The sequence below is a fragment of the Colletotrichum phormii genome, assembly GCF_030913505.1.
Source record: "Colletotrichum phormii strain CBS 102054 chromosome Unknown BDP81scaffold_9, whole genome shotgun sequence".
NCBI lineage: Eukaryota > Fungi > Ascomycota > Sordariomycetes > Glomerellales > Glomerellaceae > Colletotrichum > Colletotrichum phormii.
In genome coordinates this window covers 1,340,162-1,363,739 of record NW_026851451.1, presented here as the reverse complement: position 1 = coordinate 1,363,739, position 23,578 = coordinate 1,340,162, and the positions used below count along the sequence as shown (strand labels likewise).

The 23,578-nt window shown below is 50.0% G+C and overlaps 5 protein-coding genes across 5 annotated transcripts; 2 read left to right on the top strand and 3 right to left on the bottom strand.

The window, feature by feature from the left end:
* Window positions 1-552: 552 nt before the first annotated feature.
* On the top strand, window positions 553-1,204 carry BDP81DRAFT_518667 (V-ATPase proteolipid subunit C-like domain-containing protein; the record flags this gene model as incomplete). Its single annotated transcript, XM_060595934.1, has 3 exons — window positions 553-582; window positions 618-723; window positions 884-1,204. The coding sequence occupies 3 exons, from the start codon at window positions 553-555 to the stop codon at window positions 1,030-1,032; spliced, it is 285 nt and encodes a 94-aa protein (XP_060445920.1). The 3' UTR covers window positions 1,033-1,204.
* On the bottom strand, window positions 1,176-4,585 carry BDP81DRAFT_222183 (Pep3/Vps18/deep orange family protein). The gene is made up of 3 exons (XM_060582811.1): window positions 4,128-4,585; window positions 1,470-4,050; window positions 1,176-1,404 (listed from the first exon to the last, which is right to left on the bottom strand). Exons 1-3 carry the CDS (start codon window positions 4,345-4,347, stop codon window positions 1,320-1,322), a joined length of 2,886 nt encoding a protein of 961 aa, XP_060445919.1. The 5' UTR covers window positions 4,348-4,585; the 3' UTR covers window positions 1,176-1,319.
* Window positions 4,586-5,148: 563 nt separating this feature from the next.
* Window positions 5,149-6,643, bottom strand: BDP81DRAFT_318105 (methyltransferase; the record flags this gene model as incomplete). The annotated part of the gene is made up of 2 exons (XM_060584327.1): window positions 5,149-6,172; window positions 6,276-6,643. 2 exons carry the CDS (start codon window positions 6,641-6,643, stop codon window positions 5,149-5,151), a joined length of 1,392 nt encoding a protein of 463 aa, XP_060445918.1.
* A 5,188-nt stretch (window positions 6,644-11,831) lies between these two features.
* BDP81DRAFT_393982 (dTDP-glucose 4,6-dehydratase) lies at window positions 11,832-13,277 on the bottom strand (the record flags this gene model as incomplete). Its single annotated transcript, XM_060587889.1, has 4 exons — window positions 11,832-12,400; window positions 12,450-12,985; window positions 13,041-13,176; window positions 13,241-13,277. 4 exons carry the CDS (start codon window positions 13,275-13,277, stop codon window positions 11,832-11,834), a joined length of 1,278 nt encoding a protein of 425 aa, XP_060445917.1.
* Window positions 13,278-22,073: 8,796 nt separating this feature from the next.
* On the top strand, window positions 22,074-23,293 carry BDP81DRAFT_319088 (solute carrier family 35 member E3; the record flags this gene model as incomplete). The annotated part of the gene is made up of 3 exons (XM_060584413.1): window positions 22,074-22,334; window positions 22,402-23,031; window positions 23,087-23,293. 3 exons carry the CDS (start codon window positions 22,074-22,076, stop codon window positions 23,291-23,293), a joined length of 1,098 nt encoding a protein of 365 aa, XP_060445916.1.
* Window positions 23,294-23,578: the final 285 nt, after the last annotated feature.

The following is a 23,578-nucleotide window of genomic DNA, read 5'->3' as shown; positions in this document are numbered from 1 at the left end:
GCTACCAGCGTAGACGATATATAAGGTAAGCCGTGATGAGTGACCACGCGCCCTCCTAGTAAACCACCATAGAACCAATTACATATACCCCACGCTGCCCGTCACCTTGACCAGATCTGAAAACTTCCGAGAATCAAATAAGCTCAAAATCAGTAGAGTTTAATGCAATCCGTCCTCACATCACCCACCACCACTACCACCAGAATGGACGAAATCGTCTTTGCGAACCTGGACCGCTGGTAGGTGCCTATAGCCTCATCCCCAAATCTCACGATACTCATAGCTAACACGCCCTCATCCTCCAAGTCCAGCGTACTCCGTAAGCCAACCTCTCTCTCTCCATCCTCTTCCTCCAGCCTCGACAACCTTATCCTCAACCCCCCTCTGATCTCCCTCTTCCCAAAATTACAAATAACTAATTAAAAACCAAAAGTCCTTCTTCGGCGCAATGGGCTGCATAGCCGCCATAATCTTCACAGTCCTAGGCTCCTCCTACGGCACCGCCAAATCCTCCGCCCCGACCGCCTCATGCAAAACACCCTCTGCGCCATCATGGCCCAGATCCTCAGCATCTACGGCCTCGTCGCCGCGTCATCATCGCCAACCGCCTCGTCGAGAAGCAGGCGCTGCGTACCAGCTTCCTCCAGCTCGCGGCCGGGATCAGCGTCGGGCTGTGCGGGCTTGCGGCGGGGTTCGCTATTGGGATTGTTGGTGATGCGGGAGGTAAAGTTTTTTTTCTCTCTTCCCCCCACCCCCCCCCCTCTTTTTCTTGTTCACACTCTGCTGTCGATATACTCGCCCCCCCCCCCCCCCCCCTATGGCCGTTGGTTAAGTGACGAAGAGGGCGCGAGAAAGGTTCTAGTGAACTGACACACACCCATAGTCAGAGCCACAAACCAACAACCACGTCTATACACAGGCATGGTCCTAATCCTCATCTTCGCAGAGGTCCTAGGCCTCTACGGCCTCATCGTCTCCATCCTCCTCCTCTCGACTTCGCAAACGCAAGTCACCGACTGCTCAGGCTCCTGAAAGCTCTCATATCTCTCTACCGCAAATTAATTCAACCTTCCAACGCCAAGCAAGACTTACACCGTCGTCAAACCCCGTGGGATGCTGGTCACTACACAACCAGAGTCAATAGCTTCCAAAACATGAATCTCTGGGTATGCTCTGGATTAAACTCTTGAATATGGAAACGCCGGGTATTGCAGTCATTAAAACAACGCTTGCTTCATGCAAGGTTTCTTTTTGCTATCATGTACAAAGATAAGAGCAGACTGTGTGCTTCAAACCAGGGAAGGCCACCACACACCCCTTTAAATCCTCCATTCATTGAGGTTATCCTGTGGCGTCACAAATGGCTCATTAATCCTCTTAATGGCAAACTCGCTGCAAAGAATACTGCAAAAAAAAGTGTTAGCTCATGTCTCCACGACGAGAAAGAAAAAAAAAAAAGTGCGATTCACCATGCCGATGCCACCAAGAAGTCCAACTCCATAATCATAGCCTCCCTCTTGGCACCATTCACCAACCCCTTGCTAATCTGCACCTGAAGCTCGCGGATCCTCTTACTCGTGCCGACCCCAGCCTGCTCCAGCACCCTCTTGCCCAAACAATCCGAGTGAAACGAGTGCTGGCAGGGAAACACAAAGAACTGCCTGCTCAACAACGGCAGCCCGCAGACATAACACTTCTCCCCAGGCTCGACAATCGCGTACCGGTGATCCAGAGCGGCAATATCCACCTTGATATTCGTCGCCGTCTGCGACGACTCGTCCATCTCCTTCTTCAACGAGTCAATGTTGCGCCCGTAGTCCTCGAGCGCAGTGCAAATCTCCTCCTTGAAGTCGTCAATGACGACAAAATCCGGGAAAAAGGGGATGAGATCCTCAATCTTCAACAAGTCGCACCGCTTCAAAAAGTCAATGGCCGTCTTGATGCCGTTTGACTGCGAAATGACCTTGCGCGCAACGGCGAGCCAGAGCTTCTTCCGCAGAGGCGGGTTGGACATGGGCCGGTCGGCAATCACGGACGCCAGCTCAACCTCGTTGTGCGAGAGCGCCAGGTCGACGGCTTGCAGGTACTGGCCCATACTTGTGTAGATGTGGACGCAAGACAACGTGCGGTGGTGCTGGATACACAGGCGAAGGGCAAAATCCGGGTCATAGTTGGGCTCCTCTCCCTGCGATTCCAGATACGATAGCAAGCCCGCTTCGTCTTTGGAGGTCTGGGCATATATCGAAACAAGAGTATTGTGTACTGCCGAGTCCTTGGAGTTGAGCTGGTTGATGATGTACTGCAGATATCGGACGGCCTGGTTCTGCTGGGGGGTGCCCTCAAAGTTGCGGTTATACTCCAGCAGCGCAGGAATCAGCTTGCGAGGCTTCAAGTCGGAATGGCGCATAAGAATCTCAACCAGGTCCGAAGCAACATGCGTCATAAGCACAGTGCTGTACCGGTAGAAAACCTCGGGATCCGTCTGCTTTTTCAGCACCGTCAGCACCTCTGGCCACCTCTCGCGCTGAACCCAGTACGACAGGACGTAGTTGTAGTCGTTGACGGCGTTGGCAAAGTGCAAAAGCTCTTGCTCCCGGCCGTGGCTGCTGATCACGTCGTACACCGTCCGCCGGTCGAGATCAGACTTGTACTTGTTGACAAACTCCTGGAACTCGCCCTGGACTGCGTGGAGCTGTTCCCTCGACTGCGCCGGGTTGAGGCCGTCCGCCAACTCGGCTTGCGTGATAATAGTGTCGTCCAGCGAGTTGAGCCTCGCCATGAATATCTCCATCAGCCAGCTCGCAATCATAATTCTTTGCATGACGGCCGCCTTCTTCGACGTGCTCAACTTCGCTAGTAGATACTTCCTCAGTGCGTCCGGTTCATTATTGTCGATAAACGTAAGCGCCACCTCTTCGAATGGCTTATTGCTACGTCCGTACACCGATGCTGCCTCCATGTACTGCCGCTTCGCGACGAGGTGGTCGCCATACGAGGTCGCCACCGTCTCCCGTTGCGCGGGCGTCTTCGCATGCTGCAGCGCAGAGTCAAACTGTTGCAGCTTCAGCATGATTTGCCAAATATTGCGGTCTTCGTCCCTGACGACCACTTCAAAAATTTCCTGCGCAGTGAACATCCAGAACGTGTTCTTTTGCAGATCCACAGACAAGCTCACAGCCTTCTGCCCCGGGTCCAAAACGATTTGGTCATAGACCACCTCTCCGGTCAGGCGATTCGTGGCGACCACGCGGCCTCCAATCAGGCTGACAATGTGCCACTGCGTCAAAGCAATCGCCTCGACGTAATCCGCCGTAGCTTTCCGCTTGTTTCCCGGTCCGTCAGATGAACCAATCTTATCCCGCGGAAGCATGCTCGACTCATTAAAGATCTTTTTGCCCTCGGCACTCGAGGCAAGCTGTCCGTGGAAGATGCCCTGCGCAGATAGCCACGCGTAGGCCCGTTCGTGCGCCTCGTCCTCGTACGGGTTCTGGTCAGGAGGGTCCGGCGAGACGACCAACGAAGACGTCGCGGCGGCCGAGGAGCGCGACAGCTCATGGATAACCGGCTGCTCTGACTCAAACAGTTTCGTGTACACCGAGCCTCCGCTGTCGTGTCCGCTGCCGACCTTGCCAGCCAAATGGAACAGCCGGCTCTGCGTCGCAATCATCACCCGCCGCATGTCGGGCCGTTTCGGCAAGGTATCGGCCCAGAGTCCCGTGATCGGTCCATCCGGGAGCTTGTGCAGGTTCTTGAGCTTGATGTCCTTCTTGTAGAACTCCGAGGTGGTCTCGATGGAGGCCTCGTAGATGTTGCCGTCGGCGGCGCCGAGCAGGATCTCGCGGGTCGACGCCGTGGGCAGCGAGGGGTTCCAGGCAACGCTCTCAATGGAGACGCCTCGCAGGCGGGCTAGGGCGCGCGGGTGTTTGTGCTGGGAATGGAGGTAGTAGTTCTCGCCGAGCGCCGTGCATACGAGGAGGTGGGATGCGGTCGGGTCCAGAAACATGCGGCGGATGACGCCGACTTCTGCCGGTTTCTTGGGGAGGTCAATGTCTGCGAGTGGCCTCATGGTTAGCATTTCGTTATTTCGTGAGTAGCAAGCACCATCATTTCGTCGTCCGTAAACGCACCATCAATGTCCTCGGGTCTGTTAAGATCGATGCGTAAGATACGTCCGTTTGACAGCGCCAAAACCAAAACATTGTTCGCGACCTGGGCGGCGACAAAGTCGGCCGCGATGGAGAACTGAAGCTGGACTCGCTCGACGATGAACATGGGCAGCGCGGCGTCGTCCAGGTCGAGCACCCCGTTGCCGGCGGCGACGAAGCCGTCGGTGGGGTTCAAAGCCATGATTCGAGGGGGCAGCTACGTCGGGGTCATACGGGCATCGTCGCTAGGGATCGTGGTTTCGTTTCGAGCGGTGGTGAGTGCGCCAGTTGCAGCTGCGCAAAGTGGACGGCTCGTTGGAGGCTGGTGATTGTATGTGGTCGCTCTGTTGGATGGATGGATGACATAGGCAGGGAGCTCGGTCGGCCCCCCACCGCAGCCTGGGAACGGAGCTGTGGCGGTACGTACTGTCGAAGCACCGAGCTTTTCGATAACACCTCTTGAATTCTAAGGTACCTTAGGTCATTGAGGTAACTCGGCACTTTTGTAGTAGCTTAATCTTCTGCACTCTTCATTTCGACACATAACTACGCATGTTGCACCAAATGGAAGCTTCATCTATTTTCATCTTTTTCTCGATGACTATCCTTAATCTGCCTAGTAGCTAGGATATCTCTCGACCCCTTTGATCTGCACGAGTGTGCAACCACTAGTCCTCTTCGAATCCTCCTTGAACCCCCATCCACCATTTGATACAAGAGCATCCTCAGTTGATCGCTTTAAAGACAAGGTACTTTTCTTTCGACCCCGTCCGGTTTCCGTAGAAAGTAAGGTAAATAAGTAGGAGCTATGCAAAGTTTGTTGATCGCTTTTAAATAGGACCGGCCAACCTCTTCTGCCGGTGTGGAAGTTGCGATATATGCAAGTGAACATGAAGATAAAAATCGTTTTGCTCTAGTCATGCCCAGGCTGTTCGTCACCCGGATAGAGCGAAATTATTGAATCGCCTCTTCAAAGAGGCGACATAGTTCGTTTGACGACAGCTCAGACCGCCGTCTCAACAGCAGACTCATCATCGTCATGGTGTCTGCTGTGAGCATCCTCTCTCGCGGTATCATCCGTCTCATCCGCGTCGTCGTTGAAAATCGGGTACACCCTCGGGGGCGTAACCGCAGTCGTCGGCTTCCTCCCCACCAACACGCGCGCCTTGACAATGAGGCCATGCGACTTAATCGGGTCTCTCGCCAGGCGCGCCATCTCCCTGGCGACGTTGTGGCACGCCGTCTTGACGTGATCGGGCTCCCACCCCATGTACTTTGTAAGCGGCCGCAGGCACTCCGCCTCCAGGCCGTCGATGCAGGCAATCAGCCACAGCTTGCCCTCGCTCGATTCGAGATTGATAGGTATCGTGTGCTCCGTCAGCTTGATATCCGTGAAGCCGGCGTCCGTCAACAGCTTTGGGTTCATGTGCGCGACACCCCTCGTACGCCCGGCCTTGACGCCCGCCTGCGTCAGGTCTCTCGACAGCTCGTGGATTTCGGACGTGGGAGGGAATTCTGAAAGGAATTTCTTGAACCCCTGCTGGTCGTCCCAGTCTAATAGCTCAATCCAGCCGCCGGGGCGGATGACCTTAAAGGCCTCCTTGTAGATAAAGTTCCAGTCGAGGAACGCGCCCATCATGTGGCGGAAGTGCACCAGGTCGAACGAGTTGAGCTCGCGCTCCCACTCCAGCTCAGCGTCGTCGACTTCGAAGAAGCAGTTCATCGGTATTGACGTGGGCGCTATGGCGGAAATGTCTGTGCCAATGACCTCGCAGTTCGGAAACTCGTCCGCCATGCCTATCGCCCACTCGCCAATGCCCGTGCCGACATCTAGTATCCTTTGTGGGTTCTCCATCGGTACCGTGCTCAGCTTGCCGTCGAAAACGTGGAGATAGACTCGGTGGATTAAGCTCATGCGGCACATTTCCCACTCGTCGTTTGGTAGGTGGTAGTGGGATCCGCAATATCGACGACCGTTTTCCCATTGGTAATCCAATTCTCGTTCCATGAATGACCTCGTTGACGACCTGCGTTATCCTTCCAGTCAGCCTACGTCTGGACCGTCGTCGCTCAGGGTGCGTGGCGTGGTGGTGTGGAAAAAGAGCAGCACAAATCCCAGAAAATACTCACATGTCTTGGTGGTTCGGCGACGTCATGTAGGGCATCTCCGTCCGATGCGACTCGCTCTGTCGAGGATAGTGACTCGGCGCGAACACGGAGAAATTATCGTCATCGTCAACCTCCATGCCTTCCTCCTCTTGCGGATTCCACTCCTCGTCGGCCTCCAGACCGGCCTGCGAACCGTCCTCGGTGCTGCCCATGACGCTCGTCATCTCGGTGGCGGCGCTCTCGCTCTCGCGCATGCCGCTCGACAGGCCATCGCTCGAGTGAGACGCGAGCTCGTCGGTGGTGGACATGCTGGACGAGGCGCCCTGCGCGGGGTCTGGTCGTGTGCTGGTTCCCTTGTTGCGCTTCTTGGTGCGCCGCTTCCTGGCCATGGGCGGCGGCGGCCGAGACCCGTCCCGTCCGTCTGTGCCACCCGGGGAGGGGTCTGAGTTCGAAGGGTCCCTATCGCGGTCGTTCAGTTGCTAGTCGGCGGCCCCGGAACGTCATGTCATGGCCCGCGACGGGATGCCGGGGAGGATATTGCTTGTATTGTTTGGCGGCAGCGAGTTAAAAGGGGAAATGTGTCGTCGTTCTTGTCGAGGTTGGTTGTTCTCAGTAAAGGGGGCGACGGAGTGGGTTCTCGCGGAAACCCCAAGGACGGAAAAAGAGGGCTGGCGATTTTGGTGCCAAATCCGGATGCTATCGGTCGGCCGATCGGTGGTCGCGATTGCTCGGGCAGATACCTAGATGGTGGAAAGTGTCCTTTTACCCCTTTGGTGCAGACTTGAAAGAAGGCGTAGGCCGGAGAGGAACAAAAGAGAAAAGATGGCATGAGACCGAGTGCGGCAAAGCTGGAGAAGGTTGAAAGAAGGGGCCTCTTGAATTGGGAGACGCGGGAGGCGGGACTGGGAGAGCGAAGGGCTTTGGAGGCTTGGGGGGGCACGGGGAAAGGACGTTCGTTTTGAGGATAATCAGGCGACGACATGACTTGCCAGTCGGGTAGGATTAGCACTGAAAGGGAATGGCTGCTCCGGGGAGGACGTCCTAGTGCGGGTGCCCTTGGCCAGTGCAGGCTTTAATCCTGTGCAGAAATCCTGACAGGTGCCGGGATGGCGATGTGGGAACCTCGCAAGGACACTGGCGATGGGACCGGGACGACGAGGGACGAAGGGGTGGGTGAAAACGGACGGGGCAAACGACCAAGGGTTATTGCTTCTTAGGTACTGCACATTGGCATTCATACATTAGTGTATCCGTAGAACGTCTGTCTCCTCTGGCAGTCTGGCATGCTTCTTGGGACGTGTTGGACGGAGACAGCGGCATAGGCCGTGGGGAGCTGCCGTGGAGATCTATGCTTTACAAATGGAACATGCTACGGGGAATCCCTTATTCCAAGAGTCCGACTGGTTAAGAGACTTAAGTACCTAATACGGGGACACGAGCTTGGTGCGTTAGCTGCGGGAGTGGACGACCGCCATGTCGTTAAAACGGCATCTTAATGGGCCTAGAGATGGGAGGTGCGGGCTCGAGGTTATCATTTCTTTACGTCTGGACCTCTTGCTCCAATTCTAGTACGCTTCTATACCTATGCAGGACGAGAGTGAGATTTCATTCGTACATGTAGAGCCACCAAGCTCTCTACATTGGCACGCTGGATATGCAAGGTCAGTGTGCTGCATCCGAGGGGGATTACATTATTATTATTGTTATTATCGTAAAGAACACTGGGCACTAATTCCTACTATAATTCCAAACCAAACAAGATTTCCAACGGTTTACAGATTAGATAAAAGGGCTGTAATGCTGGAAAATTCTAATAAAATCAAGCTAAACTCTCTATCCCCTTTCTACTTTCCCCTAAGTTTAGAATAAAGTCAAGAGAGAGAGAGAGGAAGACCAATACTATTTGTAGCAGCCCGCAAGAGCAAGTATATTAAAAGTCCTAAATAATCACTATATCTACTCTATACTAACAATTATATATTATTGATTAATTATAAGTCTAATTATATTTAATTATAAATATTTTAAATAATTTAAAATATTTTTAATTTTAATTAATTATCTTTGTTAATTTAACTTAGAATATTTACTAAAATTCTAAAACTTATATCTAATTAGTACTCTAAAACTAATACTCTATAATATAAGAAATATATATTAGTATCTTAATGAATAACTATAGGGGCTACAAATGTTTTATAAATATATCTAGACTCAGTGATTTTCCATAATTTTAATGATGTATTTATAATTTATAAATACAGGTATCATAGAAGTTACGTGCTTAAGAAGTTACATAGTAATGAGAGGCTTAACTGAAGTACGTATCTACTGAGATACAACGCTTTGTACGCACGTACAGCCCGAACGTAAATACGCTTTACATATACATGTTAAAGCGCTGACAGGCACATATGCCCGTATAAACTTAATAAATGCTCGGACTTAAGCATCACATGTGATTACATGTGATTACATGTAATATTTCTATATTATATATAGACTATACTTTCCCATTATATCATAGAATAATCATCAATACAATCAATTCTCTGATTATCCCAACTCGTACCTCAACTTATTTACCTTTTCTCTTTTTGCTTATCTCTAACCTCTTAGTAAAAGTATTTTATTTTTTAATTGAATTAAGTTTATATTATTGTTGGTTATTTATTCTATTAACTAAAGTGCTTTTCAGGATATTATAGGTCTTTATAGTATATAACATACTTAAGTTATTACCTATAATGCATATTGATCGGATCACTTTAATTGTAAAAATGACTTTGTCTTTTTAGGTATAGATTAGTATTAGTTATAGTTTTTAAGATTTTACACGTTAAAAGTTGAAGTGGTTTGGATATAAGTGTGTTTAGAAAAAAACGTCCGGCTGACTGGTGGACCACGTTACCCCAATTAAAAATCCGACTTTTAATATACTTGCCCTTACGAGCTGCCGTACTATTCCCGGAAACTACCGGCGCGGGCAGTCAGCACCTTACCTGCTAAGCTACCCAAGGTAGTAAAGGTACCTATGCTGCAGGCGAGCTGCAACATTGCCTACTTACCTTACTGGCTACCACCTCTTCATCTCTCAATGCACGATACCAGCATTTCTCCCATCGTCATCGGTAATCACGGCGCAACTCTCTGCACCAACACTTCTGCGCGTCCTTTACCCCAATTCAGGCCTTTTCCACTTTGCGACACTTTTTCCCAACGGGATAGGACGGAGCGCTCAAAGTGAAAAGGAAAGAAAAAACCCACGCACAGGCATCGCGGCGGTGCGTCCACGGTCCAGGAACTCCCAGGCCCAAGGATGAGGGACAGCCCCCCGCCGCCGTTGGAACCTTGGGTGCTTGGGTTCCCATTCAGACCCCACCGAACCACAACCGCGCCTCGGGGGCCTCTGGGCTCTCTCTGGGACTTTGCCACTCTGGTTGGCCCGGGTCTCGGGGATGGATGGGTCCGGCGGTTGTGGATCTCGTCTCTCCCCCGGAACCCCCCCTCCCACACCTAATGTGCCCTTACCCAGAAGCTCAAGCACGTCCAAGGGGACGAACCAAAGGGGAGAGAGAAGAGAGAGAGGGGGCCAAGCAGCCCACGGATCGTTGTGTAGCAGACAGTATTAATCCCTATCTACGGATTCATCCACCCAGAGAACACAATCGTAATATCCAACCATCATCTGGGTCAGTTCTGTGCGATAACAAGGACCCGGATCGACAGGTCAGGGGCCGGGTGGAGGACGAGAGCGACTCTTCAGTCCACTAGACCGTCGGGTTCCAAATCACTCACGGATGGGGCATCAATTCCCCCTCGATAGGTAGGACTGAAGAAGCCGTCCAAGGTGGGGTCGGAGACGGACACCAGTCCGATGCTTTCGCTCGTGCTATTCCAGCATATCGTAAGGCGTTGAAGAGGAACAGGAGAGCTGTGGCAGCATTACCAATCTTGCCAATCTAGGTAGGTCACACACATCTAATAGGGCAGGTCTCCAATATCCGTCCGTACCTCAACTTCAAAAGACACAAAAACAGCGAATCCCTCCGCCTCCGAGAAGTCCGATCCCGAACCAACGAAAGTTGCGTGACCGGGGTATAAATCCATCTCGAACCATTCGCGCGGTATTTACCAACGAGGGGGAGAGCGGAGTATTCGTACCGTCCGTATGGGTCGAGAAACTCGAGAACCTTCCCTTTCGTCTCCCAACCACTCTATCTATCTATACAGATGGGTCCATTGACCATTGCCCATTCAACAGTGACACCAGGAAGCTGCGAGGGGGAAAAGAGAGAAAAGCAAGCAAACCAAAGACTCATAATCCAAGAAACACATGCATGAAGTAAAAGAAAGAGGGGTTCTCGCCGGGCCCTTCGGCTGGTTGCTTGAGTTTTGAGGAACCAAAAGCAATCAAATAAACCCAGCAACAACTCCGGCTGCCTCTGCATGTAAGATGAAAAAAAAACGTGGTCCAGCCCCCCTTCTACCCCCTCCCCTCACTTATGGGAAGAATCACGAGCGGAAAAAGGAAACTAGAAAAAGCAAAATGACTTACCCACGACCGAATGTTGCCAGGCACCCAGGTTCATCCAGAAAAAAAGTCTCCGTGAGGCACAGCTCGTTCTTTGTAACAGGGAACCACAACCCCCCCCCCCTCATCACATGGAAAGAAGTTGAACCAGCCCTTTGTCATGATCGAGATTACGGTAATGACGATGTAGATATTGAGGCAAGATTCCTGCTGTATCCGTACCAACGCTTTCCCTTCCCTTTTTAACTTCTTCAAAGCTCCTCCTCGGTACCAAAGAAAGCCAAGCCCAGACGAACCCATGGAAATAGTTCGCTCACCAACAGGACCAACATCAAACGTGCGAACCTGCATATCACCCCCCTCTCTCGCTTACTTCTTTGTGGCCCACATCTTGGAGGGAGGGGGTAAACTTCACTTCAGGTCCGAGTGAGGTAGATGATGATGACGAGCTCAGATTCTCTCTAAATCATATGAAGACGTACCAATTACTGCATTCTGCAGAACATTACAGACCTCAAGATTCGAAGCAGAGTCAGCTCTGTAATGTCAATCACTTTACCTTGTATGCCTCATAGCCGTGATATTGTTTCCTTTCATTCACTTTCAAGACTGGCCTAGTCCTCTGCCAGACTGACAATCAATCACGCGGGTCGACAAAGACCCATTTAAGAAGTCATTCAAACCTTTCAATCAAGCTGCTGGGGAAGGGCCAAGAGAAAGGACCAGTCACAACACATGAACCCCAAATGCCGGTATGACTTTGAAAGGCTTTTATTTGCCGACCATATGTTCTCTATGATTGAACCGCCATACTGTGTGCCTTTTACGGCCCCACCCCCAGCCATAACCGGAGCCAGAAAATGTGTCAGTTGTGTGTTCTGCAAACTTGCCAAGCTTTCTTGGCCATACGCCGGACCGTGTTGCACGTCTCTAAGGATTTACATCGTAACAACTGAAGGACACAACACCCCTTCTTCATGTCCCCCCCATGCCCAATTTTCTCATGTCCTCATTCATCCACTCGCCACTGAGCAAGTGGGACTCTATGCTCTGATAGAGTGGCCACTGGTGCTGTTGACGCCATCAATCACCTTTCTCTTCTTCGACTCCGGGGTAGGCGGTGAGTCGACCACGGGCTCCTGGTCCGCAGACACATCCAGACCCTGGACGACAGGGAAGGGAGTGAGAACGGAGGTGATGTCACCCCACCACTCCTCGCCGAATTGGCGGTACCAGTTGACGGTGATCCGCAGACCATCGGCAAAGCTGGTCTTCTGGTCCCATCCCAGCTGGCGCAGCTTGGTGCCGTCGACGGCGTAGCGGTGGTCGTTGAAGGGACGGTCGTGTGTGTACTTAACCCACTTCTTGAACTCGTCCGTTGTGGCGAAGGGGATCTTCATCTCCTTGAGAAGATGGCTGCAGAGGTCAATATTGGAGATCTCATCGTAGGATCCAACGTTGTAGATTTGACCCATCTGGCCCTTGTGGAGGATGGTGTCAAACGCATCGGCCGCGTCACCGGCGAAGAGGTAGCGACGGGTGGGGCTTCCGTCGCCGTGGAGGACGACGGGCTGGCCTCTGTTCAGCAAACAACTGAACTTGGGAATAATTTCTTACTGGGTTAGCTATAATCAGCAAGCTTGAAATATTCGATGACATACTCTCGGGGAACTGGTGCGGTCCGTAAACGTTGTTACTGCGCACGATAATAACGGGGAGCTTGAAGCTCTTCTGGTATGACTGGACCAGCATCTCGGCGGCGGCCTTGCTGGCGGCGTAAGGGTTTGTGGGTGCGAGGATGCTGGTCTCCAGGAGGTCGTCATCGTCGTCATTCACTTCACCATAGACCTCATCGGTGGAGATGTGGATGAAACGCTTGATGTTGACGCTCTTGGCACTCTCAAGTAGAACGTGGGTGCCGTAGACGTTGGTGTGAGTGAATCCATATGAGTTGCCGAAACTCAAATCGACATGTGACTGGGCGGCAAAGTGGAAGACGGTATCAATGTTGTACCGCTTCAGGCAGTTGACGACTTCTGTGGGGTTGGTGATGTCGCCGTGGACAAAGGTAAAGTTCGACTTCTCATTCAGAACACGAGTGTTGTTCAGTGACGAGCAGTAGTCCAGCTTATCAAATGAGATGATGTTGTATGCGTCGGGGTAAGTGAGAGTGAGATGGCGGACGAGCCAGCATGCACTGAGGTATTTGTTAGCCTGGGGGGACCAACCGCAGTGCCAAGACCGCGACTTACATGAAGCCTGCACCGCCGGTGATCATGATGTTCTTGACATCGGGGAGAGGCTCAAATTTGGTGGTACCCTTGAGCAAGGGCGCCTCCTTCCATACACCTCCATCCTGGAAGAACTTGCCGTGACCATTGCTGTAGGCTTGGGTTGAAGGTTAGCATCCACGCATTTTGATAAGGGTTGATAAGGACGATTTCCGACGTACTGCTCGTCGCCCGGTTCTGGCCGTTGAGTTGAGTCATTTCGACAGTCGGGACGATATCTCTGGTGTAAATTGACTTGTCTTTGGTTGTGTGCGTGTGAGAGGTTGAAGAGGTTCGGGCGGACGGGTCGGTGTCGGGAGCTCGAAGAGAGTTTAATAAAGGTTCGGATTCGATGGCGAGTCAGGCTTGTGCAAGGTTGAAGTATAATTATAGTAGGGAAAGCCAGCTGGGCTTTCAAGGGAGAGAGTATGTGGCCCTAAAAGTGATTTTAGCTGGATGCCCACACGCAAGACACGCTCATATCGGACAATTAATCTTACCTCAGATATGGGATATCCCTATCACGTCTAAATCGAGGCCATTGGCGATCTGTGCCCTGTTCTGTCTCACTCACACCACCCCGCGCACAACTGAGGCAAGGGAGGCCGAACGTGGTCCGCGGTGGTTGAAGGATGGATGGTTCGTTAGAGCCAAACTGAGTTTGGCGAATCGGTCGTATTGAGCGCGAAAAGTAAGGTAGCGGTAGTAGTAGTAGTAAGAAATATGGGCAGGAGTGAGTGGGCAGGAGTGAGTGGGCAGGAACGGCGACAACAAGTATGAGGGAGAGAATTGAAGGAGTTTGTCGGCCCAAAGGTTTTTGTGGTTAGTCGTTCGTCGTCCGTCTCACGAGAGATGATGCAGTAGCTGAGATGAGTAGTGGCACGGAGGTCTGGAGGGCGAGAACTGGATACCTGCCACCTTCAAAAGTCTGTGGCAGAGTGACAGCTAAAGTTCAGATAGCTTCGGCAAGGTGCATATGGAACGGTCGTAGGCGTTCAAATGAGATGGTGTGCGTAGGCTGTAAGAGGCATCCCAAGTTGAGGCGGTCGGTGGACAGCAGATCAGCAAGGGCCGAGATGATTGGCGTTAGCTCGACCGGGGTACAGGCATAGACGACCAGGTACAGGGCGGGTATCCGTAAGTCCAGGATAGAATCAAGTACCGGCCCGAGCTCCGGCCCGAGCTCTGGCCCGAGCTGCGGCGAGTACTTGGCGACGTGTCTCTTGACGTCCGTCCGTCTCTGATTAAAAGGCTTTGAGAGAGGGACTCAGGTTAGGTATCCGTACGCAGCGGGAGCAAAGTAGCTTGGATTATGTACAGAGTACGGAGTACAGCAGGAACACGTAGGTCAGCTAATTAGCTAGGTTCTCTCTCACACAATTTTCGTTAGCAGCCGTTGCCCGTGGAGGTGGCATCCTTGCGATTACGACTGCAGCCACGTTCGTCGCTCCAATTGAGTGCGGGTGCTTGGCTGATGTTTTGGGGACAATCTCATGGATGACGATCCAGCCCGGTGTGGGAGAAAAGTGTATGGATGGTGGGATGGCTGCTTGCTGCTGCTGCCCTCGGCGCAGCTGCTTCAGCAACTGGTGGGAAAGGAACAATTTGGCCGCAAGTACCAGACAAGTGCAGCACAAGTGCAATAAGAATGGGATCGCAAATACTGGTAGCATCCGTACGTAGTGCTGCGGTAGAGACGGGAGACTGAGAGAGGTGGTGGATGGTGGGGGTGGACACCGAGAGGGTCTTGGCTGGGAAGCAACATCTTGAAACATGACGCTTGCCTGTTTCCAAAGTATCTGTACTTTGCATCCGTACTCTCAGTCTCTCACTACCTACCTAACTCTCGATTCCTAACACTATTTAACACTATCGTTTTGCATTATTATAAGATTATTATAGTATATATAGACGTAACCCTACCCCTAGGTTTCTATACTACTTAATCTTGGCCCTTTTTTTAATCTTTTTTTTCTTTTTTCTACCCTCTCTCTTTATTAAAAGATTGCTAAAATCATAATTTTAATAACTTTTTAATAAGTTGGTATTATTATTTAAAAGTAAATAAATAATTTTTATTTATAAATATTGAAATTTTATTATTATAGTGATAGTTATTTTTAATATTATTTAAGATATTAATCTTTAAATTATAAGAAAAAGCTAAAATATTATATTAATATAATATTCAATTTATTAATAATGAGAGTATTCTTTTTAATATAAGATGTATCAATAATATTTTATATTTATATTCTTATATTTTATATATCATAACCGCCGGTAATAATCATAATCATATTATTATATTATGGGTTTTTAAGATTGGTATTATAAATAAACTAGGAGTTAGAGGTAGACAAAAATGGAAAAGGTAAATAAGTTGAGGTACGAGTTGGGATAATTAGAGAATCAATTGTATTGATGATTATTCTATAATATGGTGGGAAAGTGTAGTCTATATATAATACAAATATCACATGTAATCATATGTAATCACATGTAATCACATGTGGTGCTTAAGTCCGAGCATTTATTATTAAGTTTATACGGGCATATGTGCCTGTCGGCGCTTTAACATGTATATGTAAAGCATATTTACGTTTGGGCTGTACGTGCGTACAAAGCGTTGTATCTGAGTAGATACGTACTTCAGTTGAGTGTTACGAGAAGGTCAAGGCAACCAACTGTGGCACAAAGCAAAAGCTTCGATAATGATGACTCCGCATCATTTTCCCTTGTTCTGCGTTATGTGGCTACGCGCTCACAGTGACAAGTTGCGGCGGGCGTAGCATTGAGCCTCTTATTACCATGTAACTTCTTAAGTACGTAACTCTTATAGTACTAATCAAGTATAAGTTTTAGAATTTTAGTAAATATTCTAAGTCTATGTGACTTCTTAAGCACGTAACTTATATGATACCTGTATTAATAATTATAAATATATCATTAAAATTGTGGAAAATCAATGAGTGTTGGAAAGGTAAATCTTTTACCTTATTATTTGCCTTATTATTCATATTACGTAAGCATATTATATATTATATTAATTTATAAGAGTTATAAATTAATATAAATATTGATTACGTAAGCAAGATTGGTTATGTAAGCTTACGTGAGCGAAAGAAGGCACTGGAAGGTAATAGAATGCGCTGTAATTTACTTGAAAGGTATTACGTATTACGATTACGCATTCACTTACGTATATGCTTATTAATTATGATATAATTAATAAACAATGGAATATTCTCGTCGGAGGGTCTTATATCTATATAAGGGCATCTTTTTACCTACTTAGACCTTTCGTTAAGCAAGCAACTTCTCATATAATAATCTAACTATATACTCTCTTTACATTTATCAACCTCTTTTATATACGCTTAACTACCTCTATATTCATATATTCTTGCTTCTATATAAATATTCACCATTTAATACTCTTGTATAAGAGTCTTATCACTTACCTCTTAAAGCTATCGTGCCAGAATGAGTCTAGATATATTTATAAAACATCTATAGCCCTTATATTCGTTGGGATATTAATATTTATTTTTTATATTATAGAGTACTAGTTTTAGGGTACTAATTAAGTATAAGCTTTAGAACTTCAGTAAATATTCTAAGTAATAATAATAATGAATTTAACATTTAATAAATATCTATAACGTGGTTTACCAGTCAGCCGCGCATATCAGTCAACCGCGCATTTCCTTATCGTATACTAAGTCGCCTACATTATATAATTAATATCTTTTTCATTGTTGGTTATATAACGTTCAAATTTTTTCATTAGTCTTTGATAAGAGTCACCAAACTAAATAAAAAGTTTTAAAAATTAATTTCTATTTAGAGATAGAGTAAATATATTATATCCTTATCAAAGACCCATATTTCTATTTCACTACTTATTTCAATATAAAAAGATTAAAGTGTCTTTTTCTATTAAATTTAACTAGTTATATTTTAAATATATTATAAAGATACTGAAATCTTTTTAATTAGTTATTATTCAAAGAAATTAGGTAAATATGCAATTTAGTATGCGATAAGGAAATGCGCGGCTGACTGATATGCGCGGCTGACTGGTAAACCACGTTAGCTTAATTTAAAGGCTTTTATACTTTTTAAAAAGAGTTTATCAAGTGAGTTATAATTGAGCTTTTTAATTATTATAATTAAAACTATTAAGTTATAATTAAAGCTATTAATATTATAAATTTTAATAGAAAATAATTATTATTATAAATAATCTTGTTAAGTAAATTTAAAAACGCGTATATTAATTTAAATATGAAGCAAGTACTTTACTATTCTATTAAAACCATATTCTCGTATTTATAACTCATATAAAATCTTTTCTTTAATAACAACGTACCTAGAACTCTCGATTCCTACAGCAACTATCTGCCACTGCCACTGACCACTACAACTGCAGCAGCCTACTATGCGAGCAGGTAGGTATATGTGCTTGTTTTTTCTTCGAGCATCTGTGTAATCAGTGCGAATCGGGGACTTTCCAAGGGAACCCTGGTATGGCATCCATGCACAGGCTGCGTCCACGACAACTCTCCCGTCGCGACCATGTCGCGATGTCACAAAATAAAACCATCTCCAGTTTCCGGCAGCACGCAGACGGCGCAGTTTTGTCTATAGCTGACAAACACCCGGCTGCCAAAAGCTTGTATTCGAACGACGTGTTGAGAGGTGTCGGAGTGGACGATTTCCAGGACGGACGACCATGAACTGAATCCTGATGAAGGTGCCTTACATAATACCCTCGCTGGAATTGACGGATCATGTGATGATGAGACGCGGAAAGGCATCAAGACTCAGAACCAATTGGCGAGATGTTAGACCAAAAAGATACGTACTCGCTTTCTGACGTCTCTGTCGACAGGTACTTCCTCGGTACCCAGACCCTTACCCTCTGCTTCCCTTCCCAATACTTTGCCCTCCCAATTCCATCATCCGTACCCGTCCGGAGCCGCTCTTTTTCATGAGATGCCGTGCAGCAACTTGACAGATGCAACCCCAATCTAAACGAGACTTCCCAATGGAATGGGACCCCTTCTTTCCGCGCAAGCTAATGGAAACTAGGGAGAGCGACTACGCACGTCCAAGACACCGCTTTCGACGGGCATCATGGCGGCAAGGCCGACCACGAGGCGTCGACACTGAATAGTTTGCCAACTAGCCACAGATAGACCAGTGCCCTGAGATTCCCAGTCTCAGCTGGCTTCTCAGCTGTGGGCGCCGTGGGCGGGGGACCATTCCACAAACGCCTCCAGGCCGGCGGCTAGTTCCTTTCCAGCCCATTGTCTGACAATACGCTGTTCTTGCTTCTGCGCCTAGAGGGATGGGGTTCGCGACCAATCTCTTCATCACTTTCTTGGCCTCCTTGCTTCCGTGATACTTTGGGCTCTTTCGTTCATCAGGGAGAAAGCAGGGGTAGGGGCGGGAAAAAAAAAGTAAAAGAATGTCAGGGGCCACGAAGCGCTGGAATGCTCAACACCCTCATTTTCGACGAGGTGTAGAACGAGTTTCCATCTTTTGCAACCCTAGCCCCGAGTACTTACACTTTGACTCCATCACACCGCCAAGACCTAGATGCAGCTGTCTGCTCATCGAGCTCCGTCCCCGGCCACACCTTCCAGCAGAAGACCAGGAGCTTAGAGCTAGCCTTCCGGGTAAACACGACAGCAAGAAACATGCTCGTGAACCGGCCCGCGACGGACGCCACAGATGCAGTCATTAATGCTGTAAACATCCGATACGAGCCACTCTAGGGCCGACGTTCACGGAAAGACTGACGAATGTTTCTCCGGCTCACGATGCTCCATTGGCTGACGACGATGGCGACAGCGGAGCGTGCTAGGCCGGCCTCTCCCACTCGCCCGGCTCCTCGAACGTGGAGCCGTGATGGGCAAAGGCAGCACCAGCTCCGGCGCCAGCGGGCGCCGTCGATGCTGGGGAGGCCGGGCGCGCGTCCCTGGTGGCTTGCAATGGGCCATGTGGGGTGGCAGACGCGCAAGAATGCGGTGCTCGTCTTTCCCATCCTCCCCCTCATGCCACGGATTGACCAAAGCACCATAGCCTCATGGTCTGTCTGGGGAATGCTGAAACGCTCGAGGATAAGTTTTCGGAAGGAGGAGACAATAGTGGTCAATACCAGACTGGCATGGAGCGAACGATAGCCAGATTCCACGCAACCGCTGACATGTTCATCGCGAGGGATGTTGAGCAGGCGCGTGGCAGGATGAACCAACGACGGATGGCCCCCAAGTCAAGCGAGCGGCCTGCGCCGTACCAGAGCAACAGAACAACTAATTTTGGCGTCCAAGGGAGCCGGCAAGACCATTGAACCCGCGTTCCTCCCGGCTGTGCGGACTCGACTTGCATGCTTGCGTCTTCAGATGAGATTGGCGCAGGGGCATTGACGATCATAGATCAGGACCATGGTCGGCATTTCCAGCGACAGATGCCAGGCACTGCAGTAATGACTGCACACTGCTGCCCGGTCAAAACACATGACCTGCTGTCCGCTCGTTTCAAACCCCCCTTGTCCTAGACATTTCAGAGTTTCGTCAACGGTTGGTCGCGCCAGATTTTGCGGGAAACGGTGGAGCAATCCGACAGACGGACGGCAGAAGATGCCGTTGCGATGCGGCACGTTGTATGCTGTTCATGCTGAAGGACCGCTGGAATGAGCTGCGACAGCGGCCAAGACATGGTGCATTCCTTCAGACGTCGAGAGATATTGGCGACGAGGAGCGAGGCTGGAAGCAGGCTACTTGGCAGCATTGGCGGAGGTTCGTACTGGGACTCCAATGTCTCAGGGAGTAAACCTTCCAATCTAGGCGTTAATTGTTCTGCCAAACTCTATCCGAGAGATGTTTTGACAGCTGGACAGTTGGTGAAGTCGCTGGAGTAGAACGACCCCGAAGGAACCGAGCGAACCGGCGCCGTGTGTCCCTCAAGAGCAGCCGCCATCCCAGGGGGAAGCTCCGTCGAAACCCTCTCTGTGTCAAGGCCATTGCCCACGGTCCACACGGTGACGCGTGTGCGAATTGGACCGGATCACAGAAGGTTCACGCTGGGATGCCGGCGAGAGCGAGACTGAAGACAATTAGACAAAGTTGGGGCGGCTGTCGGAGAGAGTTGGGCGCATATCGGGCTGTCCGTTGCTTCTGAAGCTGCTCGCGGAGGATGGCTTGACGAGCTGCTTGGCCAAACACCTTGAGCCAGAAGACGAGGCTGCGTTCGTCCTTGCTCGGAGCATCTGCAAAAGAGTGTGGTCTCGAGTTTTATTTGTCCTAGACATTGTCCCCGTGTCAACATCTGCGATGACGGGACCTGTCTGGAGCGAAGCTAACGTCGAGATCGAGTGTGAGTGAGCTGCATATGGGCTTGGTGCCATGCTGTGGTGTTGCAGATGTGACGGGTACGACGGGTGAAGAGAGACTTGCAGATTGTCGAGTCGGGTCTAATTGGATCTTGGGCGGGGCTGAAGCTTACGAAGTGTTAGTGGCTTGGCGCTAACTTACGTGGTGCGGACCACAACATGTATTCATACGGGATACACAATGTGCGCTACAAGACTCTGTTTTGGGGAAGAGAAGGGCGCCACCGTGGCAGGCAAGGGCGAGGCAAGCTGGCAGGCAGAGAAAGTCAGAGGGACAGACCAGAAAAGAAAGGCGGACGCCAGAAAACAGCTCCCGTACAGTTTGAGAAACCCGTGGGCTTGCGTCCGGTTGGATTGGTGGCTTTTGATGCAGCCATCTCGATCTGCAGGTGCTTTTCTGTGTCTTCGTGTAAGGACGTTCAAGACCATGGTGCTTGTATCCATACGGTACAGGACTCGATGCCCCCCCCAAAACCCGAGTCCAGGGAAACGGACCATAATCCAAATGGCTTGCAGCCTTGTACTGGGCGTTCTCCCAGGGAAGACAGGGCGGCGGCGGCGAGGTGGCAGGGCAGGGTCTGGCCTTCGTCTTGTTTTCTAGATGGGATGGCCGGCTACTTTATGGTCCAAGCCGCCGGATCGAGAGAAAAGATAGGTAGCCATAGCTTAATTAGCTGGTTCTGGTCATGATGTTTGAGCCTGTGCCAAGCATTCGGACTGCAGACAGTGTTTCTATGCAGTTTTGTCAGCGGTGCGCGAGTCTGTGTGGGTAAGGTGAGCAAGTGTGCGACATCGACGGGAGTGCCAGAATCATCAATGTGTGACGAACGTGAGGATCTGAGGTGCGAGCTGGTCAAAGTCGCAAATCGCACGTCGCAAGTCCCGGTACGGGGTCGTGGGGCCCGCACCTTCCCCTGCCCTTTCCTTACGTCTCCCTCCTTCCTTCTCATCATCCCTCACCCCTGCTCCTGCTGTTTCTGAGTCTCTGCTTTCAGCCCGGGGTAGGAGGTGGTCACTGCCTAGTACTATTAGTAGCTAAGACTAGGAAGGGACCTCCCAGGTAGTAGTCTCGTACTTACCCGTACTACCACCACCGAGACCCCCGCCAGCTTTTTTGCCCTGAGTCTGACGCAAAGAGAAAGAACGAGACCCGACAACTGGCAGACCTTACACGGTACGGGCAAGAACGACTTACTTTGGGACGCGGCCGCCTCGGACCTTCCCATACGATTTTCGTTATATTTGCACCCGTCTACTCCCTTTCCCTTCAATTCCGCGGTTGCCCTCCGGAATTCTAACAGACGAGGCGTCTCCCTTCAGAGCATTCCAACAAACCGACGACCTTGCACTCTCGACGCTCCCTTGTGCAACCCGACTTCCCATGGTACACTGAAATAGGGTCCCAAAGTCCTCACCTGGCGACGATCTCAATTCATCAGCACCGGCCCTCGCCTGAATTCACGCACTACCGCGCGACTGACTGCCCGCCCTTTTTTTTTCCCTTTTGCTCACGCTCACCACCTTGGAATCGAATCTCACTCACTCAGCTTGTCTGCTGTTCTTTTCCTTCTACACCAACTATTTCGCCTCAACATCTCTCGTTGTCGCCCACAATGACTGACGACTACCGCACCGAGCGAGCGGGCTCCTTCGCCTCATCTTCCACCGACGCCGCGACTCTCCACGAGCTCACCAAGTTGGATCCGATGGAGGACAGCGTCCACAACCTCAAGTCGCAAGACGAGGAGAATCTGGGAACCCAGGAGGACGAGAAGCTCCTGCCCAAGACGAATGAGAAGGAGGAAACCCAGAAGTCCGGCTTGACTTCGGCCATCGTCTGGATGACCGTCAACACCTTGGCGACGATCGGAATCGTGAGTCTTTCTCTGCAGTGTGTGATTTCCTGAAAAACAGAAACAATACTGACTATACCTTGCCCAGGTTTTCACCAACAAGGCCATCTTCTCCGACCCTCAGTGGAAGCTGTGCCAGCTCACCTTTGCGAGTTTCCACTTCTTGGTCACCTTCGGCACGCTGTTCGTCCTCTCTCGGCCTACCTTCGCTTACTTCACTCCGCGCCGCGCCGCCATCCGGGACTTGCTGCCGCTTTCCGTGGCCATGTGCCTCAACGTTATCTTACCGAACCTCTCCCTGGCCTTCTCTTCCGTGACTTTTTACCAGATTGCCCGGATCCTGCTGACGCCGACCGTCGCGCTCATGAACTTTGTGCTCTACAAGGCGACACTGCCCAGGAATGCGATTTTTGCGCTTATCCCGGCCTGCCTTGGAGTCGGTATGGTCTCTTACTACGACTCTCTGCCTACCAAGGATGACAAGGTCAAGACGACTTCTACTCTGGGTGTTATCTTTGCCTTTTCTGGCATCTTCGCTTCGTCTCTTTACACCATCTGGATCGCTAGCTACCACCGCAAGCTCCAGATGTCCAGCATGCAGCTGCTGTACAACCAGGCCCCCATCGCCTCTTTCATGCTCCTCTACGTCATTCCCTTTGTCGACACTTTCCCCGACTGGGTCAATGTTCCTGGCAACCGCTGGATCATGATTGGCATGGTATGTTTTCTCCTTGATGAGTATCTTGGTTCACTCGCTAATTGGAAATGCACAGTCTGGTGCCTTTGCCTCGCTCATCAACATTTCCCAATTCTTCATCATCGCCCAGACCGGCCCTGTGTCCAGCACCGTCGTTGGCCACCTCAAGACTTGCACCATTGTTGCTCTTGGCTGGATGGTTTCGGGCAGAGCCATTGGCGACAAGTCGGTTCTTGGTGTCTTTGTCGCCATTGGCGGCATCGTTGCGTACGTTATTAATTGAGCCTTTCTGCATGTGAACATTAAACTAACAACTCACATAGCTACTCCGTCGTCATGCTTCAGCACCAACGCAATCAGCGCAAGTAAGCCTTCGTCATGTCAGCGGAGGCTCTCCGTTGACTTTATAACATTTCGGAAACGGTTCTTTTTTTGGCAGCATGGGGGGGATCATGGGAATCAAGATGGCGTTGAGTAGATTGAGCCCGTCGGGATTAGACAGGGTATATTTGGGATGATACCTCTTTTACATGAACCCAAACCTTTCATGGCTCGGCGTATAGGGAAC

What these genes read in the sequence shown, in the direction of transcription:
- BDP81DRAFT_222183 (XM_060582811.1), bottom strand. Translation starts at nt 4,347, where the DNA reads ATGGCTTTGAACCCCACCGACGGCTTCGTCGCCGCCGGCAACGGGGTG. An exon ending in CAGACCCGAGGACATTGATG is followed by an intron (nt 4,051 to 4,127) that starts GTGCGTTTACGG and finishes GGCCACTCGCAG; the next exon opens with ACATTGACCTCCCCAAGAAA. An exon ending in TTCTTGGTGGCATCGGCATG is followed by an intron (nt 1,405 to 1,469) that starts GTGAATCGCACT and finishes TTTTTTTTGCAG; the next exon opens with TATTCTTTGCAGCGAGTTTG.